The 20,192-nt window shown below is 42.2% G+C and overlaps 1 protein-coding gene across 1 annotated transcript in view; it reads left to right on the plus strand.

Moving 5' to 3' along the window:
* The first annotated feature begins 12,330 nt into the window (after positions 1 to 12,330).
* RFX6 (regulatory factor X6) overlaps positions 12,331 to 20,192 on the plus strand; it is a 36,593-nt gene continuing 28,731 nt past the window's right edge. Inside the window, exons 1-4 of the mRNA XM_074864758.1 lie at positions 12,331 to 12,529; positions 12,810 to 12,966; positions 14,579 to 14,702; positions 16,264 to 16,325. Coding sequence (XP_074720859.1) covers positions 12,331 to 12,529; positions 12,810 to 12,966; positions 14,579 to 14,702; positions 16,264 to 16,325 — 542 coding nt within the window. The remainder of the gene's footprint in view (positions 12,530 to 12,809; positions 12,967 to 14,578; positions 14,703 to 16,263; positions 16,326 to 20,192) is intronic.

Genomic DNA, 20,192 nt, shown 5'->3' on the forward strand with positions numbered 1-20,192 from the left:
GGCACAGAAATTTTAAAAGTACTTCTTCAAACTGCCTTTCCAGGACTACATTAATAGAGGATTTGAGGAAGTTGCTGCTATTTCAGTAGCCAGTAATGTGCCTGTTGTGAGATATATAAAATACGAGAGAAAAAAAAAATTCTTAAATGCATATGTAGCTGTTCAACAAGTTTCATATGTGAATTTTAGGGTCAGAATTGTTTAATCCCATCAATCCAACACAAAATATTTTAAAGAAACATGATCTCCAGTATTTCTCGTCATTAATTTCATTCCCATGTGAGCTCTACTGTTGTCACCAGGTCTAGTCCTTATTCAGTCTGTTTTATTTATGTTATTTCCCATTTGTAAACAGTGCATGTCCAAGTGCCTTGTTTTTAATGAAGTGTAGCAGTAGCATTTGATTGGAATTTAGATAAACGAGCATATAAATCCATTTCTGCTTTCTGCAAGTTTATATGCATATATATGAAAAGTTAAAAATGTAGCTAGAGAAATACCAAAAGCTGGTCTTTGTTACCATGTATTATAATTTTTCACCCCGAAATAGAAAGTATTATGGAATCAACGGTTATTTATGGGATACCCCTTACTGTTGAAATAAAAGTATTATGCGATAATCTTTTGTGGAGTCCTTATAAAGAATACTAGGAGGGTTGCATGGAAAAGTCAGAAAAAACTATGCCTATGAAAAAATTTGTTCTGTACAAGATAACTGTAATGGCCCTTTCATAAATATCAGCATATACTATTGTTTGTAATATTTCAGTAGTTTGAGACTATAAGCATACATATCATACTAGGCACTATGCATAATAAGAAACAGTTCTTCCCCCAAAAGATTTACAAGCTAACTGAACCCAAGGAACCATTTAACTTTATTTTACAGATAGGCCAGGTGACTTTTCCAAGAGCGAATCAGACATGCTGGAAGCAAGCAATAAGACCTGTCTCATAGCACCCTTTACCAAGTACCATCATAATAACCCACCCATCACTTCAGTACACCATTAACTCAAGCACACATTAGTTCAGATTGCAGTGGGATGTACTGCTAAATCCTGCACAAATGTTCTGTTTGCTTATTCTGTTGATAAAAGACACAGCAAAGACCTTTCTGATGTTTTCAAAACACGTAGCAGGTTGAACAGGTGGTGTTGAAGGTGTTCTGGGTGAAGAAAAGGACTAGCTGAGGCTGGCTGGGGCTGAGGAGATACTCAACCTCCTTTCACTTGGTATGTTGAACAGAGTAGGAAATAAGCAAGCTTGCTTATTTAATGCCAGTTGTTTGGAAAGCACCTTGTTCACTAGGAACCTGAACATTACAGAACATATCTAGTATCCCTTTGCCAAGCAACCCATATCAGCGCAAATCTCTCAGTCCTCTGCATCCTGCTTCACACTGCACCCTCTCCAGGGCATGGCTGGGTTTCTGTCCGCTATCCCAGGTATCCCAAGGATCTTGTCTTTGGCCAGTATTTACACTCAGCTGCTCTGAAAGCAATGTGACCACCTGATGGTTGGAGATAAGAGATCTTTGACAATAAACAACATCACTTCTCTGACAAGGGTATCAGAGCCCATTTTTGTCCTGAGCAGATTCCAGAATCTGTTACTGGCAAAAACCTGTGATTTCACTTAGAGCACAATACTGTGTGCACGCGACAAACTGAACTTTTATCTATTGTTTACTTAGCAAATAAAGACCTAATCAACAGCCCATTAAGGGCAGTGGGCAGAATACTATTGCCTTTGGATCAGGCATTGAATTGCTCTGACATTGTCTGTCATTAAGCTTAATATATATATAAAACATGCTTTTAAAAATATTGTCCAAATATACTATGCAGAAAAACACCATAATTTTTTCTTTTGTCCCAGAGTTTAAAAATAACTGGCTATAGTATATCAATTTCTGGCAAGCACCATTGTGGCAGTGACAATCAGGCACAGATGACTACAAACTCTTGGTTCCTAATCTTAGAAAACTTGCTGGAATTGTTATAACTCAGAGATTAGTGAGTGCATTAATCTCTCTCTGTCAGGAAACAGATATTCAAAGCCTGACTCCTGAATCTCAATACAGACAATACACTACAAATGGGCATATGCAAAAGGCAAGCAATAGTTTTGTTTCCAGATTAATCGAGGGCCTGAGCAACTTCCAGGTGAAGGTACTGTCTGTCCCCGAGGCTTTCTGTAGACTGTGGCTAACCAATCTCAAGAAAAAAAGATTTTCTGGAGTGAAAAAACAGAAATATCCAAAGGAAGAGAACACCAGGCTCAGATACACCTAGTCACAGAATCACAGAATTGTCTATGTTGGAAAAGACCTTGAAGATCATCCAGTTCAATCATCAACCCAACATTAACAGTTCCCAACTACACCATATCCCTCAGCGCAATGTCGACCCTACTCTTAAACACCTCCAGGGATGGGGACTCCACCACTGTCCTGGGCAGCCCATTCCAACACCTAACAACCCGTTCTGTAAAGAAATACTTCCTACTACCCAGTCTAAACCTTCCCTGGCACAACTTGAGGCCATTCCCTCTTGTCCTATCGCTTATTACTTGGTTAAAGAGACTCATCCCCAGCTCTCTGCAACCTCCTTTCAGGTAGTTGTAGAGGGCGATGAGGTCTCCCCTCAGCCTCCTCTTCTCCAACTAAACAACCCCAGTTCCCTCAGCCACTCCTCGTACAACATGTGCTCCAGACCCTTCACCAGCTTCGTTGCCCTTCTTTGGACACGCTCGAGTAATTCAATGTCCTTTTTGTAGTGAGGGGCCCAAAACTGAACACAGTCATCGAGGTGTGGCCTCACCAGTGCCGAGTACAGGGGCAAGATCACTTCCCTGTTCTTGCTGGCCACGCTATTTCTGATGCAAGCCAGGATGCCATTGGCCTTCTTGGCCACCTGGGCACACTGCTGGCTCATGTTCAGCCGGCTGTCAATCAACACCCCCATGTCCCTCTCTGACTGGCAGCTCTCCAGCCACTCCTCCCCAAGCCTGTAGCGCTGCTGGGGGTTGTTGTGGCCCAAGTGCAGCACCCGGTATTTGGCCTTATTGAAACTCATGCAGTTGGCCTTAGCCCATCGCTCCAGCCTGTCCAGATCTCTCTGCAGAGCCTCCCTACCCTCAAGCAGATCAACACTCCCACCCAACTTGGTGTCATCTGCAAACTTACTGAGGGTTCACTCAATCCCCTTGTCTAGATCATCAATAAAGATGTTAAACAAGAGTGGCCCCAAAACCGAGCCCTGGGGGACACCACTCGTGACCGGCCGCCAACCGGATTTAACTCCATTCACCACAACTCTTTGGGCCCGGCCATCCAGCCAGTTTTTTACCCAGCAAAGCGTGTGCCCATCCAAGCCACAAGCAGCCAGTTTCGCCAGGACAATGCTGTGGGAAACGGTGTCAAAGGCCTTACTAAAGTCAAGGTAGACAACATCCACAGCCTTTCCCTCATCTGATAAGCGAGTCGCCCTGTTGTAGAAGGAGATGAGGTTTGTCAAGCAGGACCTGGCTTTCATAAACCCATGCTGACTGGGCCTGATCATCTGGTTGTCCCGCATGTGCTGTATGATGGTACTCAGGATGAGCTACTCCATCAGCTTCCTGGGCACTGAAGTCAAGCTGACAGGCCTGTAATTTCCTGGATCATCCTTCAGACCCTTCTTATATATGGGCGTCACATTGGCCAGTTTCCAATCTGTCGGGACCTCCCCGGTCAGCCAGGACTGCTGGTAAATGATGGAAAGCGGCTTGGCGAGCACCCCAGCCAGCTCCTTCAGCACCCTCGGGTGTATCCCATCCGGTCCCATAGACTTGTGTGTGTCTATGTGATGCAGTAGGTCACTGACTGTCTCCTCCTGGATTGCGGGGGAGTTGTTCTCCCAGTCTCTGTCTTCTGGCTGAGGAGGCTGGATTCCCTCAGTACAACTAGTCTTGTTATTAAAGACTGAGGCAAAGAAGGCATTAAGCACCTCAGCCTTCTCCTCATCACTTGTTACCATGTTTCCTCCTGCGTCTAGCAGGGGATGGAGGCTCTCCCTGGTCTTTCTTTTGCTGTTGACATACTTATAGAAACATTTCTTGTGGTCCTTGATTGCTGAAGCCAGATTAATTTCCAGATGGGCTTTAGACTTCCTGATTTCCGCCCTGCACAGTCATAGCACTTCGTAGATTCCTTGTGCAGTGCACTTCTGTTCACACTTAGCAGGAAGAACATTGACAATATTCTATAAAAGATGGAAAGCCAAGCCTGGGATTAAAAAAAAAAAAAAAAAGGAAAAAGGAAGAGGTTGGTTATACATTACTGAACTGTAATGTTGCACAGTATCTGGGTGAGATCATTTGTTTAATGAAGGCTGTATAAATCTAATAGGCATCTTTTGCCAGATGCATATCACCCATGACAACTATGAATACGTCTGAGGTGCCACAGGCAGTTCACCAGATCTGAGATCTTATTGCTGCAGGACTGAGGAGATCTTGCTCCCCTCCATTCTCACATATCCTCTCCCTTCTCTGTCCTACCCCATCCTCCTTCCTTTCCCTCAGTCCCAGCTGTACTGTCCCCCCCATATTCTGGCTCTTGTCACACTCCCTGACTGTTTTAACTTATTGAAATGTCAGAAAGCTCTTCATTGGTTTTTCCTGGTCTTGTTTTCTGTTATTTCAGTGAATTAAACTGACACAGAAGTGTCTGACAAGTGCTGAAGCTGGCACACGGTTAGCAGTGGGAGTGTGTGGCCAGGAGTAGGGTGGACAGAGACACAGAAGGGAAAAACAACCTGTTTTCAGCAGTGGTGAGCTGTCTGTGAATGCAGCACTTTAGGGAGCTGTACCGAACTGGTGATAGGGCCTTTAGGTTTTTGCTTTACATAAAGAGAATAGTCCCTTGACTTTAGTGGTTTGCTTCTGTTAACACCTATTTAGTAGTTATTTGCAGATAGGCTAGGTATACAAGAACAAGTGTTGCTAACAGAGCTGCTTGGAGTATCTGCAGAAACTCTCAAAACCACTTCTTCAAGGGTGAATATATTCTCTAACCTCAGCTCTATTCTTGGATCATTCACAGGGAAACTGGAGATGTTTGTATAGCTGTATAGCAGTGAAAAACTCAGCTGGCCTCCTTACTTTTCTTTTCCTGGATGCTGCCCACCAAAGCACAGTGCAAATACATGAATAGTGAAGTGGCTGTTCAGTCTGCAAGCTTGTAGGAGCATGTACTTATATGAATACAAACATTTTCTCCCAATTTGGCAAAGGAAAAAGAATACATACTGGAAAATGGCATTTTAAAATCAAGATAAGCAACCTGAGATAATGTCTAACATCAGCTTGAGAGAGAGGTAAGCATGGGAAATTTTTACTTCCATGTAGCTACATAAGGTCAGACTACGAAGTCCGCACCTGCAGTCCCCACCTCAGCCTCCTACAGACTGTAGAATCTCCCTGTGTCTGTAGAGGATGGAGACGTGAACGGTGAAGAGGTTAGTGTAATACAAATAATTAATGTTAGTTTATTTATTTTGAAGTTTGCTCTTAGGGGAGAAAAATAGAAGTGTCCACTTCTATACAAAACAGAACTGGTTTGCATTTAAAGATTGTAAGAACAGGAAATAAGTAAAATACCAAATATAAAGAGACAGACAGACATGTCTGGCTTTATCAGCTGGAGACAGAGCAGGAAATACATTATTAAACATCACCATCTACTGGATGCCAGCATTTGTTCCTTACAAAGGGAACCTTAAGCTTCTATGCTGAATTAACTTGTCAGACAAGTCTTTTCTTTTGCAGATCTGACACTGCTCGTATAGTTATTGGCAGGTCAAAGTTTGTGGACCTTCTCAGCACCAGGATGGGAAAATACTTTCAACGTTATGAAAACAAACTCAAAAAGTTCAGGATGATATAATACAGGCTGTGAAATTGTTAATAAGCCATAATAGAAACTTAAAAAGACAAGGTAAGGGTAGTTAGGCATGGGGGCAATAGCATTGTTTGGGTAATCTGTTTGTTTTCTTGCGGTATGTTTGTGCAGACACACACACACACACACACATGTGCACAGCACGGAGCTGCAGGCTGTCCCCTGCGTAGCTTGTGCTCACTGCAGTTCCATAGTTTTGAATATTATCTGCTCACTCTCTTGACTGCACAGATAAGGTTCAACCATTTTTGTGTGATTTTACAGCCTCAGGACTAGCAGCAGGGCTCACAGAGCTTGCTGAGGGCAAAAGGCACCAGTGCAGGTTGCACTCCCCTGCTGCAGCTGTGAAGGATGCTCCTTCCCTTCCCCACTGACAGCAGAAGCCCCTGGCCCCACAGTTAAGGACGGCCCTTTCCTTGCCTGATGCCCCCCACCCTGCTTTGCATCTCTCCCCACCTCCTTTTTTTTCAGGCTTCAGAGAAGTCACGGCATTGTGTGGAAGCAATGAATGATGCGAATATGCTCCTCTGCAATAGAAAAGAAATCTAATGGAGAAGTGCTAAAACTTGGAGGGCCCCCCTCTTTCTTTCCCTTTGCTTTCCCTAAGGATTCATTTGGTTGCATTCACACAACTGGCGACTCAAGCCACCAGAACTAAACAAATTCTTTAGAGAAATTAATTATAAAAATTTGCTGAGGCATAAGCACCTTGGGAAGGGCTCAAAAAAACATGTAATAAACATGCAAAGGCAAAGAATTTTTCCTTATAGTGAGTGATGATCTAAAGCCATCATTATAATTAGTTTATCAGAAGGAATGGATAACTATTAGAAACAATAAACCTAAGATTATGGAGGATGCTTCAATGCTTTGACCATTTAATTCACAGGTAGATATTTCTCTGAAGAAATTTGTATGATTAAAAACTTAGTCCTGGTTATATGCTTTCAAAAGGCATTGGCAGTGACAGGGTGAAATGCACAGGGTCTTTTAGCTTAGCACACTGAATTTTTTTTTTGTTAAGAGCAAAATACTCTCAAAAAGTAAACATTGAGATGTGGCAAGGACTGAAAAAAAATGGGAAAGCAGTCTTGTTTGGATTGTTGGTAGTTAAAACTGTTCCTTGTAATGAGTCAGAGGAAACCAGAAATGTAGCTTTGGAAAGAGCTAGATTCATGTTACGTCAAGTCAGAAAAAATTACAAATGCTGATGATATGAGAAATTACTTTATTATTTCCTTGTGGAATACTGGTGTGTGCCATACCATACTGTTGCTGTACTGTCAGCATATTTGGAAAGAAATAGGTGTTAAGAGTCTACCAAACAGCCCTGACATCAACATTGTATCAGAGCTTCTGTGTAGTTCATTTGTCTGGGGAGGATATGAGGTGAAACAGTTTCTAACACTTAAGTAAACATTGTGAAGTTACACAGGAATGGATCAGTAACAAATTGTATTTCTATTGCTGCATTTATCTTCCAAATCTTTTTCAGTTCAACACATAGAATCCCTCAAGTAGGTTGTTGTTACTGGCAAGTCACACCAATATAAAACTGAACACATTTTGTTTCAATGTGTTGTGTTGGCAACAAGAAAAAGGAACACTGCAATGCCTGAGTGCCAGTATAAAAGATATTTCACATGTAAATTATTGAAAAATAATTCTACTGTGCTACAGAGCACATGCATCTGAGCATTTACTTCAGGCTGTATAACAGAATCTGTTGAATTTTGGTGGGATCGCACTATTACAAAATTCACCTAATGCTAAGCAAGACTTCTTAGGCTCTCCGTACAGCCAAGGAAGAGACACAGATTTGCAAGAGGGTGATTTGTTTTAGTGGGTAATGTGCCTGGTATGAATCATCCCTGGGAAACACTTTTTTTTCTCCACTGACTATAAAAAGAGACTGAGGTGACCAGATTAGACTCAGAAAACTAACTCTGAGACAAAGTTATACAAGAGGTATCCCATGCTTCAGGGACAAATCATAGAATCATAGAATAGTTTGGGTTGGAAGGGACCTTTAAAGCTCATCTAGTCCAACCCCCCTACAATGAGCAGGGCCATCCATGATGGTCGCCTTGGAAGGGAGTACAAGGATAAGAACGCTAAGCAATAATGAACACAGTATGTTTTGTTTATATGAAATAGGACCTTTCCATCAGGATGAATGCTTCTGAGATTACATCAAACAACAGAAAACTAGGAATTAGCTCCTTGAGGTAAAAGAGTAGCACACAGTGTGCTAGTTATTTTGTAAGAGACCTTTTCAGTTGCCTCAAATCAACACCTTCAATAGGCAGGTGTGACAACTTCTCACATTTAAGGTCCAGTAAACAGAAGATGGACTTGTGATGATTTACTTCTGCTGGTTAGGTACTTCAGAACACATTAGTGAGGCAAAGGCTCTAGGGAAGTCAGGCAAACAAAAATAATAGCAAAGGTGTCACTGAAGGCAGAGTTGAAGCTCAACAGACTGGTAAATGGACTTGAAAATGGAAGCAACATGGTACAAAGAGAATGGTAGGAACTGGATGAAAGCAGGAATGGTCTGAAAGAAGGTAATGAGGGATGAAATAAGTAAAATAGAAGATGAGGACCAAAGCTAGGGCAACTGTTTTAGTTCAAAGAGTGTGAAGGTGTCATGATTTTTAAGGACATCATAAAGAAAATTGCGAAGCAGTAAAGAAAATTACTTGAGACTGCAAACATGTGGACAGCTCCCTGGGCATTTTGGCTGGGTTTGGCAGTCCATGTTGGGAGTTCCACAGTGCCAGTAAAATATCACAGATGTACCATTCATGTACCAGAAATATGACAATTAAAACTACTCCGAGAACTCCCCGGCAGCAAACCATGACATGGTGACTGATGAGTAGGTATACTCTGAGGAATGGAAAAGAAATCTACCTTGGTGATACAAAAAGGCAAAGATAAGTTCAAGCAAAGAGAAAAAATAAGTCGAAAGGAGTTTGGAGGCAGGAGCAACACTGTAAGACACAAGGAGATGCAAGAAACTGGTACAGTCAGTTTAATCATACTGGTTTGGTTTTGGTAATGAAAGGACAATCAGAGAGGAGACATGATAACAGTCCTCATGAAATACCAAAAAAGCGATGGAAATTGAAGATGAGCAATCGTGTTCTTAGAGAGACAGAAAAAAGATGCAATGGACACAAGCTGAAGGGAGATTCTTTGACAGTAATGAACATTTTTCATTGACAGATGGCCTGGGTATGATGTGACCCTCCATCACCAGAGATCTTTAAGAACAAGTAAGACAAACAGTTTTGGGAATCATGTAGGTATAACAATACCTGTCTGTAATCCTGCCTTGTGCACTGGAAGAGATGGGATGGACAAGATGATCTCTATCATTCCATTAAGTCTTTCAGCACTGTAGACCATGACTGTGAAAATAAAACTGAATGAAGGAATATGCAAAAATTTCAAGAACATCAGCAGGACTAAGTGGCAGAGGATAAGATACTGGACTTGAAGACTGTATGTCCCCATTGCCAAGCACACCTACAGCACTAGTATCAATAGGAGGGACAGGCCCATAACGACAAGAGTCATAGGCTGGCTTGGCGGAGCAGCACTCCCTGTGACTTTGTAAACAGACACAGCACCAACTTCCAACTACAGAAAAATATTTTCTAGAAAGCCAAAGGATTTGGCTGTTTTATTGCTGCATGAGTGAACAGTTCAAACACCACGCTTTCCCTTTCCTTGCCAGGATTAATCCTTCTGTCCTATAAATTACTTTAATTGCCAATGATTTCATACAGAACCTTTTTTAAACCAATTTGAGTTTATTAAAGAGCACCGTCTGTCCCCTATCAGAAGAAAATATTTTATATTTAATTTAGTATATGTTACTTATTTTAAAAAATCCCCTAAAAATTTCTATAAATTATAGAGTAGATATGTTTGCTCACATATCGGCACTGGATGACGTACCTGTTCTCATGCATGCTTTAAACATCATGTGTTTACTTAGGAGCACTGTCCTATCCACTTTTCTTTCTTTACTACTGCAAACATAAGCTTAATTTTCTATAAAGCTGGTAACACCACACAACAATCTTTCACTGGCTTTGAAAGAACTAGTCGGGGATGGTTTGTATGAGCCAGAGAAGGTTACTAGGTCCAAGGAGAACTTCTGTTTACTGCAAAGCTCTTAAAATTATCATCAATTTTAGGTAAAGCTAATTAAATCAGTGCCTGGCCTTCACAAGGGAGAGGAAGGGACTACAAATGGTTGTTGCCCCAGGGTGGAAACTAGCTGGTCCCTGGACCGGACCCCTCACTCAGTTAATCCCTGTGTTGATGATGGCTAGAATTCATTAATGTCACTAAGGATACTTGAACATCACAGCAAAAGAGAATCCTGCTCTGACGCAACAAATAACTACATTGACCTCCATATTACCAAAAAGACAATGGCACATCGGATTTTGCTCACAAAAGATTCAACACAACCATTAGTAGCTGGGAGGTTTTATTATACTATAGAAATACTGAACCTCGTGGGCCAAATTCTGAAGTACTCGGGTCAGCCAGAAGTCACAGAGAAGTCAGAGGGTCAAATGCGATTTTTAAACAAAGCCATCAAAACCAGAAGCTGAACTGTCTCAGTGAGTTGTGCTAAGAACTGATACACTGACAAAGTCATGTATGGACATAGGCATATGGACAAAGTCATGTATAGCATTGCATATGAAGTAAGAAGGGGACACGGAAACAGTGAAGAAATGTTTGAATAGAGTAACCAGTAAGGAAATAAACGTATTTTACACAGTTAAGGGAAGTGGTGTAAATAGAAGCAGCAGAAAGTTCAGGCTAAATGCCATTTTTGATTCTGGGACTCCCTCAAGGGTCTTCCTCATTTCTGAAGTCTGTCATTCATGCTTACGATGTGGTTTTGGGCCTTTTGGCAAATATGGGCACACCTGCGGCTTTGTTAAATACAGATGCGATAGCTGATAGCGGGTCTGCTAATGCATCTGTGCAGGAGTGGAAGTGGTAATATTCTGCTGCTCTGTACTGCAGGTGGGATCAATGACTTGAGGTGCAACAGAAGACTGGAAGAGAGTAGAAGGAAGAACACCTCTTCACAGGCTTTGTGTCTGTGACAGCCCAACACTACCTGATGGCTAGAAGAATGCCTCTAACATTCATCTAATACAGCATTTCTGGGCTGCTTGCCACCACAAGTCATCCTTCAATCTCCCAGCCCTCATCTGGGAGCACAGTGCCCAAGATTTTGCTTTTAACGAGGACGTATTAAAACAGTGGATGTTGCAGTGATCAGGCTAATTTTCCATCCTACTGACAACTTTGCTCTCTGGAAAAAGCAGGGACCATCTTTCTGTGATTCTCCCCTGCCATCTCTCTCAGTCGGCGTGCTGAAATCAGAGAATCACTCAGGTTGGAAAAGACCCTTGGGATCATAGAGTCCAACCATCAGCCCTACTCTACAAAGTTCTGCCCTACACCATATCATATGGAGCAAAGCAAAGACACGTTTGCCAGATCAGTGTGATTTATCGGTGCAAAATCAAGATGTTTTGTTCCAACACCCACAAAATTACACTAGGAAACAGGGAAATGCTGAAAGTAGCGGACGGTGCCCAGGAGGCACCAGGAGGTACGCGGTTCCCGCTCTTGGCCTTGCGGCTGTCAGGAGGCCGCTGCGAGGGGCCGAGGGCCCGTCGGCCGCCGCTCGCCCTCCCCGGGGGCGCTGAGGGCAGCCCCCACGGCCGCGCCCTTCCCTTCGCCTCGGCGGGCCGAGCGCTGCTCCCTCACACAAGCCAGAGCCGCCGCCGGCGGGAGTTAATGATTAAGTCGCCAGCAGATCCGCTCCGGGCCGGCTCCCCCGAACCTCCCGGGCCTTCAGCCATGGCCCGTCCCCTCCCGGCCAGGCGAGACCAGCCTGACTGAGCACCGCGGCGGGCGGGAGGCGGGCGGCAGAGACGGGGCGGGAGAGCTCCCCGCCGCCGCCCGACAGCGACCGCCGGGACGCCACCCAAGGCGGCGCGCCCTCCGCGGGCGAGGGGGAGCTGCGGTGAGGAGGGGGTGGCGCCCGCGGGCCCGGCCGCCCCTGCCCGCCCGGGAGCCGTGCAGCCCCGCGGGAAGGCGCGCCGGGGCACACCCGTCCCCCGCCGCCACCGCGTCGCCTCTCCTCCCCTCACGCTGCCGGCGGCGGCGCTTGGCCGAGGTGCCCGAGCCCCGCACAAACGGCCGGCGCGGCCCATGCCTCAGCCGGCGCCCCCCGCCCCCTGAGGCCGCCGCTGCCGCCCCGTCCCGTCCCCCCCGCCGTCCATGGGCGCCGCTTGCGCTGCAGCGGGGCCGAGCAGGCGCCGGTGAGGAGCATGGCCAAGGGGCCCGAGCAAGAGGACGCCTTCCTGCACCTGCCGGCCGCGCAGGCAGTACCGGCCGCCGCTCGGGAGGACTGCTGCGCGGGCTTGCTGGGGCGAGGCGCGCTGCCCTACGCCCGGGAGGGGCTCTGCGCCGCGGCGGGCGCCGAGAGGCGGCTCCCGGAGCCGGCGCTGCCCGCCGGCATCAAGTCCGGTAAGAGGCGGGGTGCCGGCGGCGTCCCCTTTGCGGGCGGGGGGGGCAGGGACGGCCGCGCCCGAACCGTCGCTGCCGCTCGGGGACCGGCGGGGACGCGAGGTAAGGCGGGGACGGCTGCGCGGGCGCGGGGCGGCCGGGCCCGTCCCCTCGGGCAGCGGCCGGCGGGCGGGCGGTTAAACGGGTGCCCGCGGGGCCGCCGGGGCGCCGGGAGGAGGCGACGTGCTGCCAGACCGTAACGAAGCCGCGGGGTTTCTCTTCTTGTTCCCCCGGCGCTCAGAAACACGCTTTCACAGCGAAGCGCTCTCCTCGGAAGAAGAGGATGCGGATAGTCGGGACGGCGCGCTGAAAGCCGCGGAGCAGAGCCCGTCTGCGAAGAAGAGCATCACGCAGATCATGAAGGACAAGAAGAAGCAGACGCAGCTCACCCTGCAATGGTAGGGCTCCGGCAGCCAGACACCGCTGCCCGCCCCGGGGCCGCCGGCCCGGCCTCTCGGCGCGGGCACCCCGCGTCTTCCCCGGGCCGGCAGCGGCGGCAGGACCCAGCCGGTGTGTCCCCCAGGCCCGGAGGGACGCTTCTCTAAAAGCTGAGCCCGCAAGGAGGGTTACGTCTCCACGGGTCTTTCAGAAATATATGTCATTTGTGGGGTTGTGGGGTGTTTGGTTAGTTGGGTTTTTGTCGGATGAGCCTCGTCCACAAATAAGGACATCCACCCCCAAGCTTCTGGTTTTTTAAATTAGCAGAGGTTTATCCGTTAACAGAAATCTCTGTCGGATTCTCACAGTGTGTGGCCATTGATGAAGTGTATCGAAAAAATGTAGAAATGAAACATTACTTAAGAACTACATATATGAGGGGATGTTTTAGTTATCCTTTAAGTCTATGACTGTTAGATTTTCACTGTCTTATAATGCATTTTTTTACCTTATATTCTACCATCCATGGAAGCCCTAACTTTACTTCATTTTTTTCTGGGCAAAAATTAACCAATAAGAGGTCAAATTCTGCAGACATTAATTGATAAATGTTTCTGTTAAAGCACACTTGAAATTAGGGAGGAGTGCTGTTGAATTAAATGGAAACTTAGTTACCAAATGCAGACTGTGAATCTAGATGTTTTTCCTTCTCACTGAAAAATGAGAGTAATCCTAATCACCCAGTTTCTTAGTCTAGTTTATGTCTGACTTCTGAGTGTAAATTGTAAGGATTTAAGTCTGGTGAGTCAGTGCAAAATTACTCAGTATGCAGCATTTACTACACAGTATTTTCTTACAGATTTGTGTAATTTGAGAAATAAATTTATTACACATCATCCCAGGAGCAGCAAATAATGTAAACTGATAAAGAAAAGAAACAGGACAACAGTGAAATACCCAGCTGTTACCAAGAGTTCAGTTCAAGTGAAGACAGCCAATTTTTTTACTTCAGTTTTAAAAATTTTACTTTAATGACCATCACCAGGCACTTGTATTCTGTGTAAACTGATCGGGAAGCTACATAAAAATACACCCCCTTCAGAAAAAGTTCGTTGCTTTTCAGTATGATTTGGTCAAGAAACAGTTTCAGGTCCAGCGTGGAAATTAAAAATCAAAAGTAGGAAGAAAAGAAACATTAGTCCAGGTGTTAGAGATACAGTGGAACAGAAGATCTAAGTTCAAGTCCCTGATCTAGACAAAGGACAGACTTAAACCCAAGTCTTTCATAGTCTAGTTAGTGCTCTTATTTTCAGAGCAAGGCTGCCTCTTAGGTGATGATCATTTAAATATTTATGTAAAGCAAAAAAGTCCAGACATTGAAAAAGACTCATTAAGAAAAGGGACATGGCCCCAGGTTTTCCATATTCTGCAACTAACCAAAGCACCAAGTGTGGAGTCAGTCTGTAGAGTCTGACTTGTTCAGGAGAAACTCATCTGTGTGATCTCATCTAATTCTTCAGTAAAATTAAAAAAAAAAAAAAAAAAGAGGACAGTACCAAAAACCAGAAAGAAAATAAAATTGGGAGACTTGGTGTGTTGCTTCTTACTCTTGCAGTTTCTTTCTCTATACAGGCTGGAAGAAAACTACATTGTCTGTGAAGGAGTTTGTTTACCAAGATGCATCCTTTATGCACATTATTTAGACTTTTGCAGAAAAGAGAAGTTGGAACCTGCTTGCGCTGCAACTTTTGGGAAGGTAAAGAGTAAATGCCTTCATAATTTGTTAGATTACTTCTTTTGAAGAATCACAATTTAGTACACCTGTGTCAAAATTCCTCTCAAATTCACATGTTTTCTACTGCTAATGTACATGGAGTCAAACTAACTACACTGTTCCATATGAAGGGATTTCATGACATCAACTTTAGGAGAATAAAACTGAAATGCTCTTTGACTTATTGTTATTTCATACAGAAAAAGGCATTCTGTTCAAGACCTTTTTTTGCTGTTTTTTTTTTTGTCAAAAAGATGATGACATCAATAAGGTTCTTTCCACAATACCAGATCTGACATGGAAGACACTTTTAATTATACTAAAGGCAGTGTAAGGTGAGATGTGACACAAGAAGCAATACAAGAGGGGGAATAAAAATTAATAACACAAAGAGCTCCTGAATGAAAAATTGTTGATTCATCCTCTTTTCCACCCTCCCCTACAATTAATCCTGAAATCATTTAATGAAAGGGAGATGTAAACTCACCAGATTAAATCCTGAGTAGTTAGTGAAACAGGAAACCAAAAATGCTTCAAGGATCATCTTTTTTTAAACACTACTGATCTAGTCATTGTTCATACATAGCAAAATGCATTAATTTAATTAAATAATAATAATGGATTTAAAATCCAGTTCATAAAATGTTCATTTACTAATTTTTTCCTCTTGAATGAGATATACTGAGAAAGTGTATGTCTAATTTTCATTACACAGTTTCAGTATAAATGAGGAAGACAACAGCTTTCCATTTAAACATTGTTCTTACTGTAATCTATCTGTTAGATGTATCTACTAGATCTACCTCTATTACTGAATTACTTTTTTACTTAATAAATCTTTTGTGTTAAGCATCTTTCTTTACAGGAAGAGTAGGATGTTTTTAGGGCACTAATCTCAATCTCAGGAGTCCAGTGACAGAATGTTTTGCTTGACTTGGATTAAATCACATAACCTGAGTTCTTTATGTGCAGCATAGAGCTAACAAAAACTTCCACAGGGTTTTGGTGAGCATAAATAAGTTTAAGACTGTCCAGCACTTTGACAGTGTAGACACAGAAGTACCTGTGAGGAAACTATTTGCTTGCTTTAACCTTCAGATCACATTTTTCATGTCAAAAATTGATTTATTTTTAGTAGTTTGACTTTGAAAACAGAATAGCTAGAGGGCAGATCTTTCCTTGGTTCGGTTTAGATCTCTGAAGCAAAAGATGCAGCTGTACTTTAGGGACCTGAGTGAAACAGGATCCTGGTGAAGAAAACTAGATTTTAAATCACAAAAGCGCAAACAGAAAGGAAGAACAGGTGGGAAGGGTGGGAAGGAGTTTGTGCGTGGGAAGACTGGAGATATGCAGCAAGATGGACAAGGATAGAAGGACCCCTGCAGTGTAAAACATGTTTAATTGTTTATGTTGTGACATAAGCGTCACAAATATTTACTCATGGACTACATTAGACCATATATTTACACTATGATTTTTCTAGAAGCATATTGCTAAGAAAGTATATCCGTGTTAGAAATTAATACAGTTATTTTCTCTTTAGACCATTCGCCAGAAATTCCCTCTCCTTACCACAAGGCGGCTTGGAACAAGGGGCCATTCAAAGTAAGGCTCAGTTATGTGTTTATCCTTTTAGAGAATACATTCGAGGAATGACATGTATTTTCCATGTCTCCATAATATATACTATTTGGCAGGGGGATTTATTCAGATGACAAGCTGTAAGTGATAACTTTCATGTACATGACAAAATTGATACAGAGTTTGAGTCTGAAAACATTACTTCAGGCATAATTTCTAAAGTTAAACTGATTAAGCTTCTAAAACTTGTCATTATATTTATAGAGCCATGCATTTGTTTCAAATATATCTCAAAATGTTATATATGAAAAAGGTTATATAATACATATATCTTTGTTACAGCTGCTCATCTTCCTATAAATAATGTGCAGTTTAACTGATTTTGTTTGCCTTTTGCAAACCTAACAAATTTCAATGTGTTCTAACCATAACAGTATGGAATCATTTAAAGACACTAGAAAAAAGCTTTGTCTTAAATTGAGAAGAAAGTGCAAGTCTGCTCTTTGTTGTGGGTAATTTATAAAAACTCTGAAAAGGACACAACCTATAGTGCAGTCATTTAATAAATAATGTATCTAATGTATTCAATTTGTATATTTGTATATTTGATCTGTGGAATATTAGGCTGTAGGAATAGATAACGGATAATTATATATCCCTGTGGTGAAATTTTTATTAGTTCTGTTTCTGGCATTATGCTTTTTGCCATGGTAAAGTTAGTGTAAAACTGTCGTGAACAGTGGTAACAACATATTCCCTTACATCCACCCTCCCTCCCACGTCCCGATATCAAGACTGCTGAGGAAGGACTGATGAATTGTCCCCAGTCTGATTTTGCTTTTTAGTAGGGGAATGCTACCTCTTAAGGAAAAACATGTGGTGTATTGATATAAGGAATGTAGAGAAGTTGAAATAATGCTCTAGGGCATTGCTAGTGTCAAGCTATGAGCTAGGTAACTCTAGGAAACTTCCATCCCTATTTGGGGACTCACAAATACAGTAGTTCTCTGTATTGCCTGAAACCAAGACTGGCTCTGAGCTTTTCCGAGTGTTTTGCTTTAAACTGTTCTTTCAGCGTTTATCAATACCTGGTTAAAAAAATATTTAAACCTAAATAGTGTGCCCATGCCATTCAACATAAAATAGGGCTAGTTAAATAATTTTGTTCTTTTAAAGTAACTCCAAAAACTTAATGGTTTTCAATCCCAAATCAAATTTAGACCAGATCTATATATTTCTATTGATTTCAAAATAGGTTTTCCTAAAAATAAGACATTGCTACGAGGAGCAAATTAAGATAGATATTGTGTCCAACTTTCTGTGTACACACAAAAATTAAACATTTATATTAATGCCTATATTTTAGCAGATGCATGCCCATAAATACGTGAGTAGCCCTAGGATTTTTCTCATGCTTAAAATTACAAATGTGTTTAGGTACTTACTGAATAAGATTCATGAAACTATCCTTGACTTACAGAAGACAGCGCAGAGTTGACGGTTTACTGAAAAAAACCCAAACCCCAGAATATTAGCAAAGAAACATTTTGCTGATGAATAAGAAACACAGAATACTGGTAGTAACAGAAGAAACTCAAACATTCTGTTTGTTTGGAAAAACGCTTTATTTTGAACAAGTTAGCCTTGAAAGACAAAGTTACTCTTGTCTTTCAGTAATTTATAAGCAAAGCTCTAAACAAAAGGAGACTGAAAGGAAAAAAATTGCAAGACTGGTTTTCCTAAGTGCTTTGCAAAATAGTAGGAATGTCTGAAAGATGCATTGTTTACTTTTATAATTTTGAGGGGTTGTTTCATGTTGCTATGCTTGGTTTTATTCCTGCCTTAGTAATATAAGAAATAGCCAGTTGATTCCACCTTAGTTTTGCTGAAGAATGCATTGGAGATGCATTTTAGGTTTTGTTGCATTATAAACGAATGTGGGGAAGAATTTAAATTCCAAATTTTTACATACATCCTATTTCTTGAGTATGGTCAAGTATTTATTTTAAATAATCATTAGTAAAAATAAAATCCAAAGAAAATAAAGCCTAGATAGAATATTTTTCCTTTTTTAACACAGGAAAACATAGTTTCTGTCACAGTCTTACAAATTTATAGTTCATTGACTTTTTTCAGGAGAGAGTACACAGTCTGCATTGAATAGAGGAAAACTGGAACTGAAGTTCATCTGGTTTTTTTTGTAGATGACCTATAGATGCCCAATAGAGGGTTTTTGAAGATAGTTACTATTAGAAAGGTTATTTATAGAATAGAGAGATTTCACGTACTGTCTGCTGTGGTGAAGTTCAGCTGTGGTTACAGGCATAATCTGATGTAGATTTAGCTTTGCAGATGGACATTTGCTGCTGGTGTTGTGTTTAAGATTTTAGGAGATCTGGCATTCACAATCTGTGCAGGAATATTTGACAACCTACTAATTCATCAATGCCTTGGTTAAGTCTTAGGTTCATAACTCAACATATTTGGAGAACCACTTTCAAATTGTAATGAATGAGATAATACAAGGGGGAAAGTCTCCCAAATGCTCATTATATTTTTGTTCTGACATATCCAACGAATTGATAAACAAGATGCAATCAGGATCCAAACTTCCAAAACATATCACGTGTCTGCATAATTTAAAGCACAGTAAGTCAACCTCTATTAAGTAAAGGAGTATGTTTCAAATCTAGTTTTTGACATGGGAATCTAGCTACAAAATTAATTGTGTTGGGACATGTGTCACTATTTTCGCCTTTTTTCTAAAGCATTTAACAGTATTATCACAGAAATACCTCATGGCCAGCATTTCTTTGACAGATCCCATATTCATATTGACCTTGGTGGCATTATGTGCCATATTTTCATACGGATTAACTGTTCTTGGACAATCTCGTCAAAGGGATGAGGCATTAGCAGGTTTTGTTTGAACATCTGGCATTTGTTTCTCCTTATTTTTTTTCCATCAGAGTTTTCTTCAGAGACTTTTCCTCTGCAATTCTCATTTCCAAAGATGCATTTACATTGTTCTTGCTGTGCAAAAAAGGACCTTACAAAAGGCGCAAGTTACAGTATTTCCAGTTCAGAGACTGAATACAGCAGCAAGTAGTCATAGAGAAGTGGCAGTATAAATAATGATCTCTGACTGTCTATTTATCTATCTCTGATGTTGTGGACCATATTCCCCTCAGAACCACAGACTCACCAAGAAACAAATTTATTTTGGCTTTCACCAGGTGGCAGTTAGTCACACAAATACAATTTACAGAAGTATTTCTATTAAATTAATAAGCAAATTAAGGGACTGTTCATCAGTTTCAGTAAATGCCTAGTTACCCTCTGCTTTTATGTCAGCACGGACTCTAAATGTTGTAAACTGTTTCTGTGCTAAAACAAAGCTGGATTACTGGGACTGGTAAGAAACACTTCTTACTAGCAATTAAATCGTGTTTTATTAAGCATGGTAGTGTAGTGACATTGTTTTGTTTCTGTTGTTGCTATCATTATTTCAATATAATGTTAGTAGGAGCAGTAATAGTGCTAACTATTCCTGGTAGTGATGTTTCATATAGCAGCATTGCCTAGGAGCTCTGATCATTGTCCAGGGCTCTACTGAGCCAGATGCTGCAAAAGCATGAAAGGGAAAACACACTTCCTCTCCAGTGGAGTAATTTTTCTTATATTGCAAAGAAAAGCTAACTCCCCAGGAATAAAGCATCTTACTGGACACTGCATGCATCCATGGTAACCTGTTGATAGAGCCTGGGTGTGGCCAGAAGAAAGCAAAGAAAATCAGTTTGGTTTTCCATCATCTTCAAGGTGACAGAAATTGGTTTTCTCCCACACCAAAACAAGGCCAAGCTCTTTCTAGAATTCTCATGAGCATGAATT

Source organism: Strix uralensis, chromosome 3 (genome assembly GCF_047716275.1).
Source record: "Strix uralensis isolate ZFMK-TIS-50842 chromosome 3, bStrUra1, whole genome shotgun sequence".
NCBI classification, from domain to species: domain Eukaryota; kingdom Metazoa; phylum Chordata; class Aves; order Strigiformes; family Strigidae; genus Strix; species Strix uralensis.